This window comes from Hemiscyllium ocellatum, chromosome 18, assembly GCF_020745735.1.
Source record: "Hemiscyllium ocellatum isolate sHemOce1 chromosome 18, sHemOce1.pat.X.cur, whole genome shotgun sequence".
NCBI lineage: Eukaryota > Metazoa > Chordata > Chondrichthyes > Orectolobiformes > Hemiscylliidae > Hemiscyllium > Hemiscyllium ocellatum.
The window spans coordinates 50,913,082-50,930,796 of NC_083418.1; the positions used below are offsets into that span (position 1 = coordinate 50,913,082).

Genomic DNA, 17,715 nt, shown 5'->3' on the forward strand with positions numbered 1-17,715 from the left:
CCATTTCCCTCTGACGAATGCACCCAACAAAAAATTTAAAAACTGTTCCCACTTATATAAGGGTACAGAACCAGAGGGCAGATTTAAGATGATATGTAAAAGAAGCAAATGTGATTTGAAATTAAAAAAAACTTTCCATACATGAGTTGTTTGGGGCTGTAATGCACTGCCTGGAAGTGCAGTGATGGCAGGTTCAATCGAGGCATTCAAGAGCGTGTTGTAAAATTATTTAAACAGAAAAATTATGCAAGGACATGGGGAATATACAGGAAAATGGCATAATGTAAGTCTGAACACCCATTTAGAGAGATGGTGTAAACATGATGGGCCAGATAGCTCCCTTCTGTGCAATAACACTTCCATGATTTTACCAGTTGTTTTAATAGGTTAGATTTGATAATACTAGATAGACAGGAGTTGGGAAATTAGAATAAGGATATAATCTTAAATTACACTGACAACCAATTTAGATTGTCAGGCAGGATTGCAATGTGGTGAACTTGCAAGTACTGGAAGTTATATATATATTTAAATAGAAAATTTGGCTCTTTGCAGACCAAAAGAACATGCACATACACTGGCACCTGTTTCAATTCAACAAAATAAGTGACAGTACTTTTGCTCATTTCTCAGAGCAATGTCCTGAGAGTCAACCAAATAGCTTAAAATTTAAATAAAGTCTGGCTTTAAACTGTTAATCATCATTAATTGATGCATTCTCCATGGCATGTCTCTAACAATCAGTGTCCCACTTGCCAGCCAATCATCACCCCCATCTAACCCAGGATAAATATTGATTTTCTACTTGAAATGGTTCTCTTGTAAACTTTCCTGATGAGTGCAAGACAAAAAACTTTGACAGAATGTGTCACAATCATAAAATAACAGCCAGGCCATTTTATCACGAACAGGGATCACTCCTTCATCCAAACAGTAATGGGAATATACAAGTAATCCTATAGGAAGCAGTTCAGTTGGAGGGAACAAACATTTCATGATCAAGAGTGATAAAAGGAGACAATGTATTGATCAGCCATGACTGAATAGTGCAATAAGACCAATGGTTGAATGTCTTTTCCACACTGGGGCAAATAGATTAAATCTTCAGATGATCGCTGCTGACACCAGTCGTATAAACACTATATAAATATAGACTTATATACGGCCCAGGAATTGCCGACACAATGCCTTCCACTTCTATCCTCAACTTCAAACAATTCATCCCATAGACCTGCCAGCTGCCTGCAGCCTAACTAACTGTCCTGGTAGCATGAAATTTTGCTGCCAGAAAGTGATAGTGCTCACCCCTTCAATAGCTCACGTATCAGGATCTGCCACCTCTAGCCTCCTCTGCGACTACCTACCCATCCTTAAAGGTCTGTGACCACTGAATTCCACTGACATTCCATTCATTTCAGCCTCTACTGACCACCGACCTACTCTCTTTCTTAGTCACGAGTCTGTTACCAAAAAAATGATGAGGCCTAAATTCCCAGACTCTTAGGTTGCCAGTCTAGCATTATAACCAATCAAATCCTATATTCTCAAAACACATCACAACTCAGCAAACAAGTTTAAAATGTTTAAAGACACATCTTCACATAAATATAAACCGTATAAATCTAATTATTTACCAGCTGTAGGATTGTTAGCAGCACACTCTGGGCAAAACCATTCTTCTACTGGAACAGTACTAAGGGCAGGGGTAAGACAGTCCAAGTGGTATCTAAAAAAAGGAAACAATTTGAATCATCAAAAAATATTATGAATAAAAAAGTTAAAATAAAGCATGCAAAATTTTAGCGAAGTAAAACTGAACCATCCAATGCTTGCCAGCAAACCTGTAGTTGCAAATATGGAGCTAAGAGATGCTGCTTCCTTCAAATTGAAAGAACTGTTATTATATACATCACTGGGGATGCCAAAATAAATGCAGAATTGGATCTACAGTGAATTATAGAATCCTTACAGTGTGAAAGCAGATCATTCAGCCTATCGAGTCCACACCAACCCTCCAAACAATATCCCAACCCAGAAACCCTACATTTCCCATGGCTAATCCACCTAACATGCACATCCTGGACATTATAGGCAATTTAGCATGGCCAATCACCTAACCTACACATCTTTGGACTGCAGGAGGAAACCGGAGCACCTGGACAAAAGCCACATAGACAAGGGAGAATGTACAAACTTCACACAGACAGTCATCCAAGTGTGGATGCAAACCAGAGTCCCTGATGCTCTGAGACAGCAGTGTTAACTACTGAGCAACTGTGCCATCCCTTTGAAGTTATGTCTCTAAACAATAGAAAGGCTATTTTGCTCACCCAATCCATTCCCTTTAATCAACTCTTCACTTAGAGCACCATCAGTTTAATCTCCTCGGAGAAGCTGACAGTCAATTTGAACTCTGTCCTGTGGAAAGTGTGCTGTAGTGTATAATTCTTCCATGAGACATAAAGTTGGTTAAGAAATGGTTATTTCTACAGCTATTTCTACAAGTTTCCTCGGAGACATTTTGTTGCTTTTTGCTTATTATAGTTAGGTCTTAAAATGTGAATTTGCATTGTGCAATTTCTTAGATCAGTCACCGGGAATTCAAATTTGTATTATCCGTCTCAACAGAGATAACAACTTCTATGTTCACTCCACTAACTTGCCAACATTGTTTTGAAATTTTCACTGTCCTTTTTACAGTTTACAATGCTTCTAAGTTTTTCATTGTCTGAAAACTTTCATTGTATGATTCGTGTATACCGAGTTGAAAATGTGTTGCTGGAAAAGTGCAGCAGGTCAGGCAGCATCCAAGGAACAGGAGAGTCGATGTTTCGGGCATAAGCCCTTCTTCAGGAATGAGGAAAGTGTGTCCAGCAGGCTAAGATAAAAGGTAGGGAGGGGGGACTTGGGGGAGGGGCGATGGAGATGTGATAGGTGGAAGGAGGTCAAGGTGAGGGTGATAGGGCAGAGTGGGGTGGGGGCGGAGAGGTCAGGAAGAAGATTGCAGGTTAGGAAGGCTCGAACTCAGCACCGCCTTCCTAGTCCCCCAAGTCCCTCCTCTCTACCTTTTATCTTAGCCTGCTGGACACACTTTCCTCAGTCCTGAAGAAGGGCTTATGCCCGAAACATCGAATCTCCTGTTCCTTGGATGCTGCCTGACCTGCTGCGCTTTTCCAGCAACACATTTTCAGCTCTGATCTCCAGCATCTGCAGACCTCACTTTCTCCTCCTGTATACCAAGACCTAGATCATTATTACACGTCAGAAAAAGGGTTCCAAAACCAACTCTGCCAACAGTGTGAGATGAAATTAGATTGCTTGCAACTCTGGTTTCACATCTGAATACATAATTAGCTTTTGATCTCTCTTTTGGACTTTCACATTTTCACCTTCCATATATCACCCACTTCCCCTCTCTCTGGCTCAGCTTAGATATTGCTGAAAACCTCATGTAATCTTTGTTACACCTAAACTCCAATACATTCACATCCTTCCTATCGAGTTGCATCCAGAACACAATACACCAGCTGAAGTTGAACAAGTGTCTTGTAGACGTTCATCATAACCTCCCTGCCTTTATTAATAAAGATCGGCATGCTTTATTAACTGTTTTCTCCACCTGTCCTGCCATCTTCAAGAACCTATACACATATATGCTCAGTTTCCTCTGCTCCTGCACTCCCTTTAGAATTGTACCCTTTATTGTATATTACCTGACTATGTTCTTCCTACGAAAATTCATCATATCACACTTCTCTACCTTGAACAAGTATGATATCAGTACATCTTAGCAAAAGTGGAGTCAATCAAATTAGAGGAAAGTGCACTGCTGACTGGGATCATACCTGGCATGAAGAAAGATGATTGGGGTTATTGGAGGTCAGTTACCTCAGCTCCAGGACATCGCTGATGGAATTTCTCAGAGTAGTGACCTACCCCAACCATCTTATGCTATTTATCAATAATTTTGCCCGTTTCACCTTTTTTTCTTAAAATGGGCTACTAACTCTATCCCTAATAACTGTTTCTAGAAGCTTCCACAACAGTGAAGTTAAATTATATGATAATTGTTGATGGGCTTATTCTTACCAACGTTTTTTGTACAAGTGCATAATATTTTCAACTCTCCAGTATTCTGGCACCCGCAAGAGTCTGGGGAAGACTGAAAAACTGTGTGAAACACTACCCTTGCAATTTTCTAGTCACACTTTCTTCAGTATTCTTGGATGCTTTCCATTTGGTTCCAGTGACTTGTCAACTTTAAGTACCAACAGTCTATCCAAAAACTTACATATTCTGAATCCTTCTACTAATAGTTTCCTCTTCCATGACCTGTACAAAATCTCTTTTTGGTAAAGACAGGCACAAAGCATTCATTCAATACTTCATCTATGCTGTTTGCCTTCATATGTAAATACCTTCTCTGGTTGGTAATTTTAAAAAACATTCATGGCATATGGGCACCACTGACTGGGATGGCCTTTATTGCCCATCCCTCGTGTGCTCGAGGTGGTGATGAGCTAACTTCTTGAATTGCTGCCGCCCATACGCTGAAGGTCCCCCCCACTGTGCTATTAGGAGGGAGTTCCAGGAAATTGCCCCAGTGACATTGAAGCAATATATTCCCAAGTCAGGATGGTGAGTGACTTGGAGGAAAATGTAGTAGCTGACGGTGTTCTCATGCATCTCCTACCTTTGCCCTTCTGGAGGGTAGCGATCATGGGTTTAGAAGGTGCTTTGGTAAATTTCTGCAGTCCATCTTGTAAATGGCATGGATTGTTGCTGCTGATCCTCAACATGGAGGGAGTGAAAATTAGTGGATGTGTGCCAATCAAGTTGGCTTTCTGCTGGATAGTGTCAGGTTTCTTGCGTGTTCTTGAAGCCACAGTCTTCAAGCAGCTAGGGAATACCCCATCACATTCCAGACTTGTACTTTATAGATGGTGGCTTCGCCAGGTGGTTTTGATTTGCCGGTGGAGGCGGCCCAGGATGTGCATGTCCTTGGTGGAGCAGGAGGGGGAGTTGAAGTGGTCGGCCACAAGAGGCCTCACCAATATTCTGTACAACCTCAATACAGCTTTCCAACACCTACACCCAAAAAGCTGAGCAATGAAGGCAAGTATGCTAAACGCCTTTTTAAGCATCCTGTTGACATGTGATGCAGATTTTAAAGAATTATGTACTTGAAACCCTCGGCCCTTCTGGTCTAGAACACTACCCAAAGGCACATTAGCCACCCTCCAGTCATGAGACACTCCCCACTTCTGATCTTATAAAAGAGGCAAAGTTATTGATAAATAGCATAAAATGGTTGGGCTCAGATCACTACCCTGAGAAATTCCATCAGCTTCCAATGATCTTTCTTCATGCCAGGTATGATCCCAGTCAGCAGCGCACTTTGTCCTAATTTCACTGACTCCAGTTTTGCTAAGATGTACTGATATCATACTTGTTCAAATGCAGCTTTAATGTCAAAGGTAGTCACTCTCATCTCACCACTGAAATTCAGCTCTTTGGTGGGAATCTCCTATCGGCCCCCAAAAAGGTACCTCACTGAAGCACAAAGTATATATCAGGAAATAACGGAGGTGTGTCCGAAGTGCACTACCATTGTCACGGGTGATTATAATCAGCAGATAGACAAGATAAATCAGATGGAGAAGATTAAGAAGGAAGATAACTTTGTTCAGTGCATCAGGAATTACTTCTTAGAGTAGTAATCTACCAGGCTATTTTAGATCTAATAATGTGTAATGAGGTAGGATTAATAAGCGAGGATGCTGCAATCATCTCAAAAGATAACAGGGAAGATCCTGTAACAATCTGCATCACAAGGGACAAATATGAGTAATCTACACTAACTGAACTGAAAAGTAGATTACAATTGATAAACAATAGCAATAAAGGCAGATCTGTCACCAAAACCTGATGCCTGTATTCAGGTGTTTTAAAGGAAGTGATTGCAGAGATAATATAGGCCTGAGCCAAAATATTGCAGAATCCATCAGATTCTGGGAGGGCTTCAGCAGATTGGAAAACTGCCATTGTGACACCCCTATTCAAGAAGGGAGGAAGACAGAACATTGGAAATAATGGGCCAGTTACACTATCATCTGTCATTGGGAAAATGTGAGCGTCCATTATTAAGGAAGGAACAGCAGAACATTAAGAAAAACCTAATACCTGTATAACCCAACAGATCCAACATGATTTTGTGAAACAGAAATCACGTTTGACAAACTTTCACAAGTTCTCCAATAATATAAGTAGACTAGATAAAAGGGAAATCAGTGGATGCAGAATATTAGAATTATGAAGAGGAATTTGATAAGATGCCATATGAAAGGTTATCGTACAAGATAGGGGCTGTCAGCATTGCCAGTTACATATTAGCATGAATTGAGAATTGATTAAGACACAGAAATGAAAGTGTTGGGATTAATGGATCTTTAACAATGTAATTTGTAGAGTGCCACAGGAATCAATCCTAAAAAATCAATTATTTTGCTCTTTCATTAAAGACAGAGAGGGGCAGAGTGCAACACATCCAAACTTGATATCGCAACGGAAATAGGGAGGTGGGGGGGGGTGGTGGTAGGGCATGTTGTGGTGAAGACACAGGAATTTGCAAGGGGTTACGAACAGATTGAAAGAGTGGACAAAACTTGGCAAATGGAGTTCAATGTAGTGAAGTACAAGGTCAAGTTAAATGGTGGCAACACACTGGGACTCAGGTATTCCAGTGCATGACACACAAAAGAAAAGCAAGCATGCAGGTGCAGCAGGTAATTAAAGTGGCAAATTAAATTTTGTTCCTACATGCTAAGTAAATGGAATTTAAAAATAGGGAAATTTTTCAGGGTTCTGATGATGCCATATCTGGAGTACTATATAAAATTTTGGTTCCTGAATTTAGGAAAGAATATGAGGCAGTTCAAAAAAGCTTCACTAGGCTGAATCCTGAGATAAAGGGGGTGACTTATCAAGAATGGCTAAACAAGTTAGACACTTATTCTTTAGGGTTCTGAAGGATGATGATCAATTTTATTGAAACATACAAAATGTTGAGGAGTTGAGAGTGTTGAATTTCAGAAGTTGCTTTCATCACTGGCAGAATCTTGAACTATTTGACATAGTTACACCATAAGGGAACATGCAGTTAAAACTGAAGGAATTTCTTCTCAGACTGTAGTGAATGTCAGGAATTCTCTACCTCACAGAACTGTGACGGTTAGTTCACTGGAAGTATTTAAAGAGAGAGTGGATAGCTTTTTGATATGTTGAGGAGTTGAGGGATGTAAGGAGTTTGCATGAAAGAGGGGGTAAGGTTTGGAACAGATCAGGCACGTTCTACATATGGTGGGCAAGCGTCACTGCACGTTTATCCTATTTCTGCTCCCGTTTCTTATGTTCTTGTGTGAACAAGTCATGGTGATACTGTAGTCGCATACTGCAGTCAGTAGGGCAACGTTGTTGCCTCAATAAATCCAGATTTGCTACATTCTGACCCACCAGTTTACAAGAAACCTGATAATGATTTATATTTATACTTATAAGGAAAGTGGTAATTAAATTGTCTGGAGATATGTAGGTACTTAGCAGACAGGGTCTAGATTAGAGTGGTGCTGGAAAAGCACAGCAGGTCAGGCAGCATCCGAGGAGCAGGAAAATAGACATTTTGGGTGAAAGGCTTTTGCCCGAAACGTCAATTTTCCTGCTCCTCGGATGCTGTCTGACCTGCTGTGCTTTTCCAGCACCACTCTAATCTAGACTCTGGTTTCCAGCATCTGCAGTCTTTGTTTTTTACCCTTTTTACTTACCAGACAGAGACATTTAGCTGATAAGAATTCAGTTACAAACTTCCTAAGTCCTGACCCCATAGATCCCTCAGTTGACATCCCAGTAGACATCTTCCAAAGCCAAGTGATAACACCACCTGTAGGGTGCCTTCATTCATTAATCTCTCAGTATCTGCCTCCAATTGAATGACTTGATTTGACAGTTTCGCCATGGTGAAACTGATTAGAAGTTATTATTAAAACTGTGGTCATCAATGAACAAGAACAGCTAACTGAATAAGGAGACGTAATGGAGCATGCAGATTCTCATATAGCTGGACTTGGACAGGAGGCTAAGAGAGGGAGCATTAATTCATTGAAGTCTAATCAGTCATGAACACCATCAACCCAAGTTGACAACAATAGATGTGAATTCTCAGAAAGATATCTGGCAAGTTCACCAAACCGTTGCTGTTATGTTTGTGCATCATCATCCATTTGTCACATAATAGTTATCACTGTATGCTTAATACTCTGAACATCAGCAACTTTGAACACAATTATCTTGAAGAGGAACCTCTAAACTTCGAGGAACAAGAGCCCGTCCTCCAATATAATAACTGGCTAAAGCTGTGTTGCAACAAATTCTGTCCGAAGATATTGTAAAGATCAAACAGCAGAGAAATGGAAGGGAAGTAGTGCCCAGGATTGACAGCTGCAGAATTTTGGCCCAATACATTTCTAATGTTTGGATATGATGATGATCAGTCAGTAGACCATCATTGTAACAAAGATAATTTGAATTGCTACTGTTTCCAAATATAGTTTTAAGTTATCATCATGTCCAGCTGTTACATACCCCGAATCACAACCATCACAGAGGAGAAGGCTATCTTCACGGTCACTTCGTCCACACACCTCACAGTTTGTTACGTCCTCTTCCTCCTCTTCATTGCCTTTATTTGGGTTCTGCACTGGAATCTTCAAAGAGAATGAGAGTTCTTAGGAATGAAATCTCTGATTGTCTAAAGATCCTGTTTTTTCCCACCCCCTCAAGTGTGACTCAATAGTGCAAAGCATGTGACACCAAACTGCGCAAATGGGAAAGAGCTACGGCATGATCCCCAGCTATAGTAGTGGACCTATTCTCAATGTATGGCACAATTGACAGTAACATCACTAGGAAGTGCACTAGATTCACTTAGACCATAAGAAATAGGAACAGGAGTAAGTTGTTCGACCCCTAGTACTTGCACTGCCATTCAATGGGATCATGGCTGATCCAACATTCCTCATGTCCATTTTCATGATCTTTCCCCACAACTCTTGATTTCCCTACGGGTCAAGAATCTACCAATTACAACCTTAAGTATACATAAGGACTCTGTCCCCACAGCTCTCTGTGGGAAGGAGGTCCAAAGACTCAAGACATTCAACCCTCAAAGAAGAAATTCCTCCTTATCTCAGAATAAATTGGCACTCCTGTTTTTGAGATTGTGCCCTCTGGTCCTAGATTGCCCTATAAGGGGAAACATCCTCACAACATTTATCTTGTAAAGACCCTGAAGGATTCCATAGGTTTCAATAAGGTCACCTCTCATTCTCCTAAACACCAGTGAGTAGAGCCCAAACTTGTTCAGCCTTTGCTCATATGACAATCCTTCCATACCAAGTTTCATCCGAGTGAACGTTCTCTAAAGTGTCTCCAATGAAATTTATCTTACCTTAAATAAGGAGACCAAAACTCCTCTCAGTACTCCAGACACCTTGTACAGTTGCAACAAGACCTCCCTACTCTCATATTCCATCTTCCTTGCAATATGAGCCTACGTTCCATTAGCCTTCCTGATTACTTGTTGCAGCTGTCTACTAGCTTTCTATGTTTCATGCACAAATACTTGTTTTGGTCCTTATTGCAGCTTTTCTCTACTGAAATAACATTGTTCTTTTGTTCTCCCTTCCAAACTGAACTTCACATTTTCCCACATTGTACTCCAATTGCCAACTTTTTGCCCACTTATTTAAGCTAGACATCTCTGTAAGCGTTTGTATCGCTCTCACAACTTTCCTTCCAACAACTTGTGTTATCTGCAAATTTAGCTACAGTACATTCACTTCCTTTCTCCAAGTCATTAATCTATATTGTAACCAGTTGCAGTACTGATCCCTGCAGAAGCTCAGAGGTCATAGGTTGACAATCTGAAAAAGAGCTCTTCACCCCCACTCACTGCTTCCTGCCCATGAGCCAATGCTCTAACCATGTCAATGTACTGCACCTCCAACATACTGGACTCTAATCTTATGATTTTATCTTTGAAGCACCATGTCAAACACCTCCATACACAAGTCATCAAATGGATCTTCATTACCCACTCTTCTTGTGAATTCCTTGAAAAACTCTAATACATTAGATAGGAGTTCAATGTTATGCTATGCTAACTGCTTGATTAGATTATGATTTATTCTGCTTTCACTTCCTTAATAAGTGATTCCAATACTCTTCCAACAACAGTTTTTTGGTCTTCTCTTTTTGAATTGGGGTGGCACGTTTGCAGTTTTCCAATCCTTAGGTGTTTCTCCACATCCAAGGATTTTTGGAAAATGACAACCAGTGCATCCAAATTCTCTCTAACTATTTCTTTTAGGATCCTTGGATGTAAACCATCAGGGCAAGGGACATATCGGCCTTTCCCCCGTTTAGTTTGGTCAAATAGTATTTCTTTAAAGAGCTCACTTAATTCCTCCCCCACATTCTTCAGTATTAATGGAATGTTTGAAATATCATACACTGTAAAGACTGATGTAAAATAAATGTTTAACTCCCCCACCATATCCTTATTACCCAAAACTGTCCCCCAGACTTGCACAATATATTTGTATTAGCTATATCCGGATATCTGTTTATTCCTAGTGAATCAGTGTCATCTATGATGCCCTCAAGGCATTCACTGCCCTGGATCACACACAAGGATCTGACATTTGGGCCAAGTATCAGAGATTCTAACAAACTCACCCACCCACAATCATATCAACTTGACCTCTAGCAGGAGGAAAAAGTAAACATCTTCTCAGTTTCATACAAATACACTTATACAGTTAGTTCTCCTATAACGCCGTAGTTGCATTCCAGCAAAACCTGGCTTAATAGAAATAATGGGAGGTATGGGAAAAGGGGGAATAAGGACAGACCAGCAATAAATATCACTCATGATCGCTCAGAAATCACCCAGAAGTCTAACACAAAGTATAGCACAGTCTGGATCGAAGGCTGAAATTGTACTTATTAATGAAACAAAGTAAATTTAACAAAAATGTAAGAAAGCTGCTTTCTGTACAATGCCTCTCACAAAAAGCTACACTGTCAGCAGCCGACATCAGCGCATGTACTGAATGGCACAGGGACTTTGGTGCAGACATCACGCATGCGCAGAACACCGTAGAGACATTGGCACATGCACAGAATGGCACCAAGATCGGTATTGACGTTGTGTATGCACAGACACCAACGCATGTGCAGAACAGCAAGAACATGGGCATACGCGCAGAACGGTGCAGAGAGTCTGGCACGCATATCTGCACATGGGTGTAACGAAATGCGCAAACCGATCCCCAATTGAATCATGCTATTTTTCTTTATTCATTCATGGGATGAGGGTATCATTGGCCAGGCAGCATTTTTGTCAATCCCTAATTGCCCAGTGGGCAGTTAAGAGTCAACCACTTTGCTGTGGATCTGGAGTCACATGTAGGTCAGTCCACCTCAGGATAGCAGTTTCCTTCCCTAAAGGACATTAGTGAACCAGATGGGTTTTTCCAATAATCAACAACGGATTAATAGCCATCATTAGACTCCTAATTCCAGATATTTATTGAATTCAAATTTCACCATCTGCCAGGCAGGATTCAAACCCAGGTCGTCTTATTGCCAACAAAAGTAAGCGTTTCCTGGTTCCTCAGCGACGTTATAGCCAAATTGTGCTGCTGAAACCCACATTATCCCAGAACTACCTGTACCATCCTGATAAACAGTTTTCATTGTAACTCACCTTCTTTATGACTGTTCCTCCAAAATGTGTACGGACACAGATGTGTTTAAAGATGATTCGATCAACAGGACACGAATTGGCATTCTGCATGAAAAATAATATTTTATAAATCATCGATACAATTCTTTTCCCTTTATAGAGCTGCAGGTTAACCAATTTGCTTTAAACGTTATGACTGAACTAAAAGATGGTGATCACTGCCTGACAGTGGTCTTCATAGGACCCCCTCAATTTCTGGCAGCATGGGGATGAAGAAGAAGATAGAATTTGCATTTTCAAGACTTCCTTCAGGACATCTGAGCATCCACAAAAGTGTTTTACAACCAATTAAGGACAGTAATTTAAGCCAATTTTAATGTGCAATCACTGGAAAAATGTTTAATTTATTTTAATATATAGAATACACCATCAACATTATAGCTTCAAACCATTCAAAAAGTATAATATCTGGTTCACAGCACTCACCTTTGTCCATTCAAGGATGCAATCAAGGCAAAAGTAATGTGCACAACTTTCTGGAGTTCCAATAGCCTGATCTCGGAAAGTATTCAGACAGATTGGGCAGTTTTCACCCTCCTCATCCGAATTGTTTCCCCATTTCTGTTCGGAACTTGTTTTCTCTGTGTCATCTGCTCCAACAGCCGCGTCCTCCTCCTCATCATCGATTTCATTGTCTTAAGACAAGAATTTTTTTAAAACAAGCAATGTCATTTACATTTATCAACTTCCGATTGTAAACCTGAATTACCATAAATACTTGTGTAAAGGTCAGATTTTGAGGATCGTTTTTTAAAGCCGAAATTAGGAGGTCGACTAATAACAGGCACAAGTTTTGAGGAGCTCAAATTCATGCTGCACTTTTTAACGACATTAACTTTTGAATGTACAGTGAATAAAGTGCACAAAATACCAATAGACTTAGTACCGGTCTGAATAAATGAATGAATAAAAACTTGCTGTAGTATATCAAGTGTGGTAGATAGAGTTTAGAATGAATGAAGGAATAGAGATGTAATATAGTAAACAAAGAGCAATGAGCAGAGTTACTGGTCTGAATGAATCAAAACGTGCTGTAGGAAACCAAGTGCGATAAGTAGAGTTATGAATGAATGAATAGAGACGCGATGTAGTAAACAAGGAATGACGAAGAGAGTTACCAATATGAATGAATGAATGCAATTTCATGTGGTAATGTAGGGTCTACTTACACACGAGATATATGGAAAATTCAAGATTCTTTGGCCAAAAAATTAGGGGTTGGCTTATACATGAGATTGACCTATAAATAAGTATATATGGTATAACACTGCATGATGGTGGAATCAAATTTACAATATAAATTTATTTGGCAGTTTTAATGTGGTAAACATGCTAAGAAGCTACACAAGAGCATTATCAAAACAAATATTAAATTACTGCAGATGTTGGAAATCTGAAATACAAGCAAAGATTGCTGGAAATACACAGCAGGTTTGACAACATCTGTGCAGAGACAAAGTTAACATTTCAAGTAAATGATCCTTCATCCTTTCCTTCATTGTTCTGACACGCTGCTGTCTGACCTGCAGAGTATTCACAACATTTTCTGTTTTTATTATCAGTACAACTCTGAAACAGGGTCACTTAAGGGAACATGGGGAAAGTGAGCAAAATCTTAGGAGAGAGATTTAAAGAAACATTTTAATACAAGTGAATTAGTTTGAAAGTCAGAGGAATTTAGGAAAGGAATTTCATAGTTTAGGTCCTAAGTGGTTGCAGACATGAACATCCATGGTGGAGCAATGAAAATCAGGGAGGCGCAATAGGCTAAAATTAGAAAAGCGTGAAGTTCTTGGAGGTTGTCGGACAGCAGCAGGTATTAATAGAAGTGGGGAGAGAGGACAGGCCATAGAGGAATTCAAATACAAGGATGAAGTTTTAAATTTGAGACGTTGCCAAGCACCAATGTAGATCAGCAAATAGCAGGATTGAATTTATGGCACTTCCCACAACTTTGAGTACAGGTCAGCAGAGCTTTGGGGATATTTTGTAATCAACTTGCTCAGGGCTGTTATTACACACCTCTAGAGCAGATTGGACTTGAATTTGGACATCCTGGCTCGGAGGTTGGTACACTACCATTGCACTAAAAACACCTTTGGCAGAGTTTTAGATGAACTCCAGTTTGTTGATGGTGAATTTGGAGATTGATATTGAGGCCTAATTAAGAATAAAGACACAAATGAGGGTTTCACAGGCAGAAAGGAACAGCAACATAAGCAAATTATAGAGCGATATTATTGTTCCTTGCATTCCAGTGTACAGCAGAAAAAGACATCTTTAAGAATCATCCACATTAGAAACAGCAGAAACAGATTAGTAATCCATTAACACAGCAGAAGTTTAAAAGTGGTGATTTGGTGTAAAGATTCTATTTTGAACAAAGTCTCAAGAAATTGCAACAATACCCCCAAGAACAGAGAAGACCAAGTGCAGTAAATTGACATTTTAGGATTGCAAATACTTTCAAAAGACTGCACAAGGAAAGGCAGTTGCCTCCACTTTGTTAAATAAGAAATTTGACAAGATGTTATCTTGTGCTGATTGTTCTTGCTTTCAGTGTATTTGGGCAAGGTGCAAAGTGGTGATTAAAACATGTTATTGTAATAAATAAGGTCAACATCTAAGATGCTATGACAAAATATTCTGAAATCCAAATAGTTAATTGCTTTCAAATTTTTAGCCATTCTAAACATCATTTCTAAATTAACACAATACCAGGACACTAACTGGCACAATATTACTCAGATCTCAACTTTCAATTACTCCACTGGCGTTGTACTCCACTTGAAGGACCCTGGTCTATGCTGAATTGACTATTTGCAGCTTGGGTACAAATGGCTTATGAACCTCCAAGAATTCCACAATCATTATGCAGTGGCCCACATCAGAAGAGGGCATACAAATCTGCTCACTCCTGAACAGGCAAGGGAAGATCAGGCTCACATGTGCTAGTCTAGCTTACTGTGCAGGTTTACAGGCAGCAATGGCCATTTAGTTGAGACACTAAAAGAAAGCAGTAGCAGTGACACCTGATCTTTAGCTTTCAGGGCGAAAGGAATGAGGTGGAGGGAGAAAATCCTTTCAAACTCAGATTTGAGACATACTTTTTCATGTATATTTTATGAAAGCAGTAACTTACCTGAATAATGCTTGGTCCTATAAATTTCAAAACTTTGGAAGATTAACAGTTCTAACTAGATCAATTATGAAATAATAAGTAATGAATTTGACTGAGTCAACTCTTACAAGATGGTGAACCAGTACTATACCTTCCTCTGCCTCATCTTCATCCTCATCATCTTCATCACCTTCATCATCATCATCGACCCCCTCTCCATCTTCTTCATCCTCTTCATCTTCATCATCTTCTTCATCTGTACCATCCTCATCTAGATCATCTTCACTGCTAGATTCCTCTGACAAAAGAATAAATTCAGAGTTTTAGAAACAAACCAAGGTTAGACTTCTGCTGCAGCTATAATAAGTAATGTCCCAGTATGGACCTGTCATTGGTTAACAGACAGAAAATAGAATTGTAATAAACATGTTGGCAGGATTTAATTAGTTAAGTACCACAAGGCCTTGGCCGCCAGCTGTTCACAATACATACAGGATAAGTGGTTTGGAGGTGGGGACCAAATATAATAATTTCAAATTTGCAGATGATATATAGCTAAATGGGAATGAGAGTTGTAAGGAAGATAAAGCAGCTTCAGGAGGATTTGGACAGGCTTAGGGAAATGGGCAAGAACATGGTAGATTGAAAATAATGTGGAAAACTGAGGGGTTATCCACATTGGTAGGAGAAACAGATATGCAGAGAATTTTTCAATTGGTAGGAAATTGGGAAAGGCAGATGAACAAAGGGACTACAGTGGCCTTGTTTATAATTCCTAGAGGTTAATATGCCCACACAGCAAGCTATTAGGAAGGCTAACTGAATGTTAGCCTTTATCACAAGAGTATTTGAAGCCAGGGTTACTGAAGACTTGCCTCAATTACAGCAGTTTCGTAAGACTACACCTGGAATAGTGTGCACAATTTTGGTCTCCTTATCTCAGGAGAGATATTGTCACAGAGGCACATGAGACTGGTTCCCAGATTGTGGAATCATGGCATGAAACTATGATATTTTTGAAGAATGGAACAAGTTTAAGTGCCTTGAAGATTGATGCTGTTTCAGTTTCATGTGCTCTCCTGCCTGCTTCCCGTAGCCCATAACTCCCTTATAAATCAAAAACCTAACTCAACTGAAATGCAATCAATTATCCAGCCCCCACAGTTCTCTGGGGAAGAGAATTTCAAAATTAACAATCCTCAGAGAAGTTCCACCTCATTCCTATCTTAAACAAGCCATTAGATCTAGATTGCCAAAATTCAAACAATCAAGCCCCCTTAGAATCTAATGCTTCAATAAGATTGGATCTCATTCTTTCAAACTTAAAAGAGAATAGGCCATCATGCTCAACCTCTATTCATCTCAGGAATCAACATGGTGAGCTTTCAGTAAACTGTTGCTAATGCAGGTATATTCCTCCTTAAACAATGAGATCATAACTGTATGTAGTATTCTAGATGAATTCTCATTAGTGGCAGCAAGACTTCACTACTTATATGATGAGGGCACCACTGGCAATGCCAGCATTAATTGCCTATCTCTAATTGTCAGAGGTCAGTTATGAGCCAACCATTTTGCTACGAGTGTGGAGTTACACATAGGCTAGACCAGGTAAGGATGGCAGTTACCTTCCATGAGTGAACCAGATGGGTTTTTCCAACAATTGACAACGGTTTCATTGTTATCATTAGACTCTTAATTCCAGATTTCAATTTGAATTCAATTCAATTCAATTCAATTCCACTATCTGCCACGGCAGGATTTGAACCCAAATCCCCAGAACATTAACTGTGTCTCAGGATTAATGATCCAGCAACAATATCACTCAGCCATCGCCTCCTCAAATACTCCACTCAATTTACCAACATTCTTATTGCTTGCCAAATACTTGATATATCTGCATACTATTGTTTGACACAAGTTTACCAATTAGAAAATTGACAGTTCCATCCTATTTATGTTGATCCAATGTTTATCTACATTGAAATCCAGTACCTTGGAGTCATAACCTAAGGATGAGCACTTCCCAGAGAGACAAGAATATTGAAAACACATTTTGAGTAAATAATTTGCTATTTTACATGTATAGAATATTATTAAATATTCAATTCATCATATGCCTGCCAGGACCACTAATGTCAGCACATTTTTGACAGCAGAATATCATTTAGTGCTCCCTTTCCAGAACATTATTCTGCTACTGATATTGATTGCCTTTGATATACATAGTCTTTTTCAAACAAGCACACCTGATCCTCAGTTCAAAATGAGAGCAGTTTTACCCTATCTGCACATCCACCATGATCATACTATATTCACTTTGCCCAACCAAGTAGTGAACATTACCTCCATCACTGAAAATGGCTACGACTTCTCGTTTTCCTCTTGCTTTTCCCAATGCTGCATTCACATTAATCAGTTCATCTTGGCTATCGTCATCCATAATGTACATTCAGAAATTGAATATCTGCAAGAAAAATGATTCCATTAACTAAAACCCAAGAGGCAACATCATCAAAGAGATCAACCAAATTTACAGGTCACCAAGACTGCCAATGGTGTCATAGAAACACAATGATGTAGCACGAAGGAGGCCAGTTGGCCCATCATGCTTGTGTTAATTGTTTGGCAGAGTTAACCACATTGTATTTTCCATAAAATTTTCCTTTTCAAACATTTTTCCCATTTCATTTTGAAAGGTATTATCTGAATGTGATTCCATCAGTCTTTT

The 17,715-nt window shown here is 39.6% G+C and overlaps 1 protein-coding gene across 2 annotated transcripts in view; it reads right to left on the reverse strand.

Annotated features, from left to right (window-relative positions):
* Positions 1-17,715, reverse strand: part of phrf1 (PHD and ring finger domains 1) — a 92,022-nt gene that overhangs the window by 54,931 nt on the left and 19,376 nt on the right. For both annotated transcript variants that reach the window (XM_060838979.1, XM_060838980.1), the window contains exons 2-7: positions 17,331-17,451; positions 15,136-15,282; positions 12,290-12,498; positions 11,825-11,908; positions 8,638-8,759; positions 1,635-1,726 (exon numbers count right to left, since the gene is read on the reverse strand). In XM_060838979.1, the coding sequence (XP_060694962.1) occupies positions 1,635-1,726; positions 8,638-8,759; positions 11,825-11,908; positions 12,290-12,498; positions 15,136-15,282; positions 17,331-17,436 (760 nt within the window). In that variant the 5' untranslated portion in view covers positions 17,437-17,451. The remainder of the gene's footprint in view (positions 1-1,634; positions 1,727-8,637; positions 8,760-11,824; positions 11,909-12,289; positions 12,499-15,135; positions 15,283-17,330; positions 17,452-17,715) is intronic.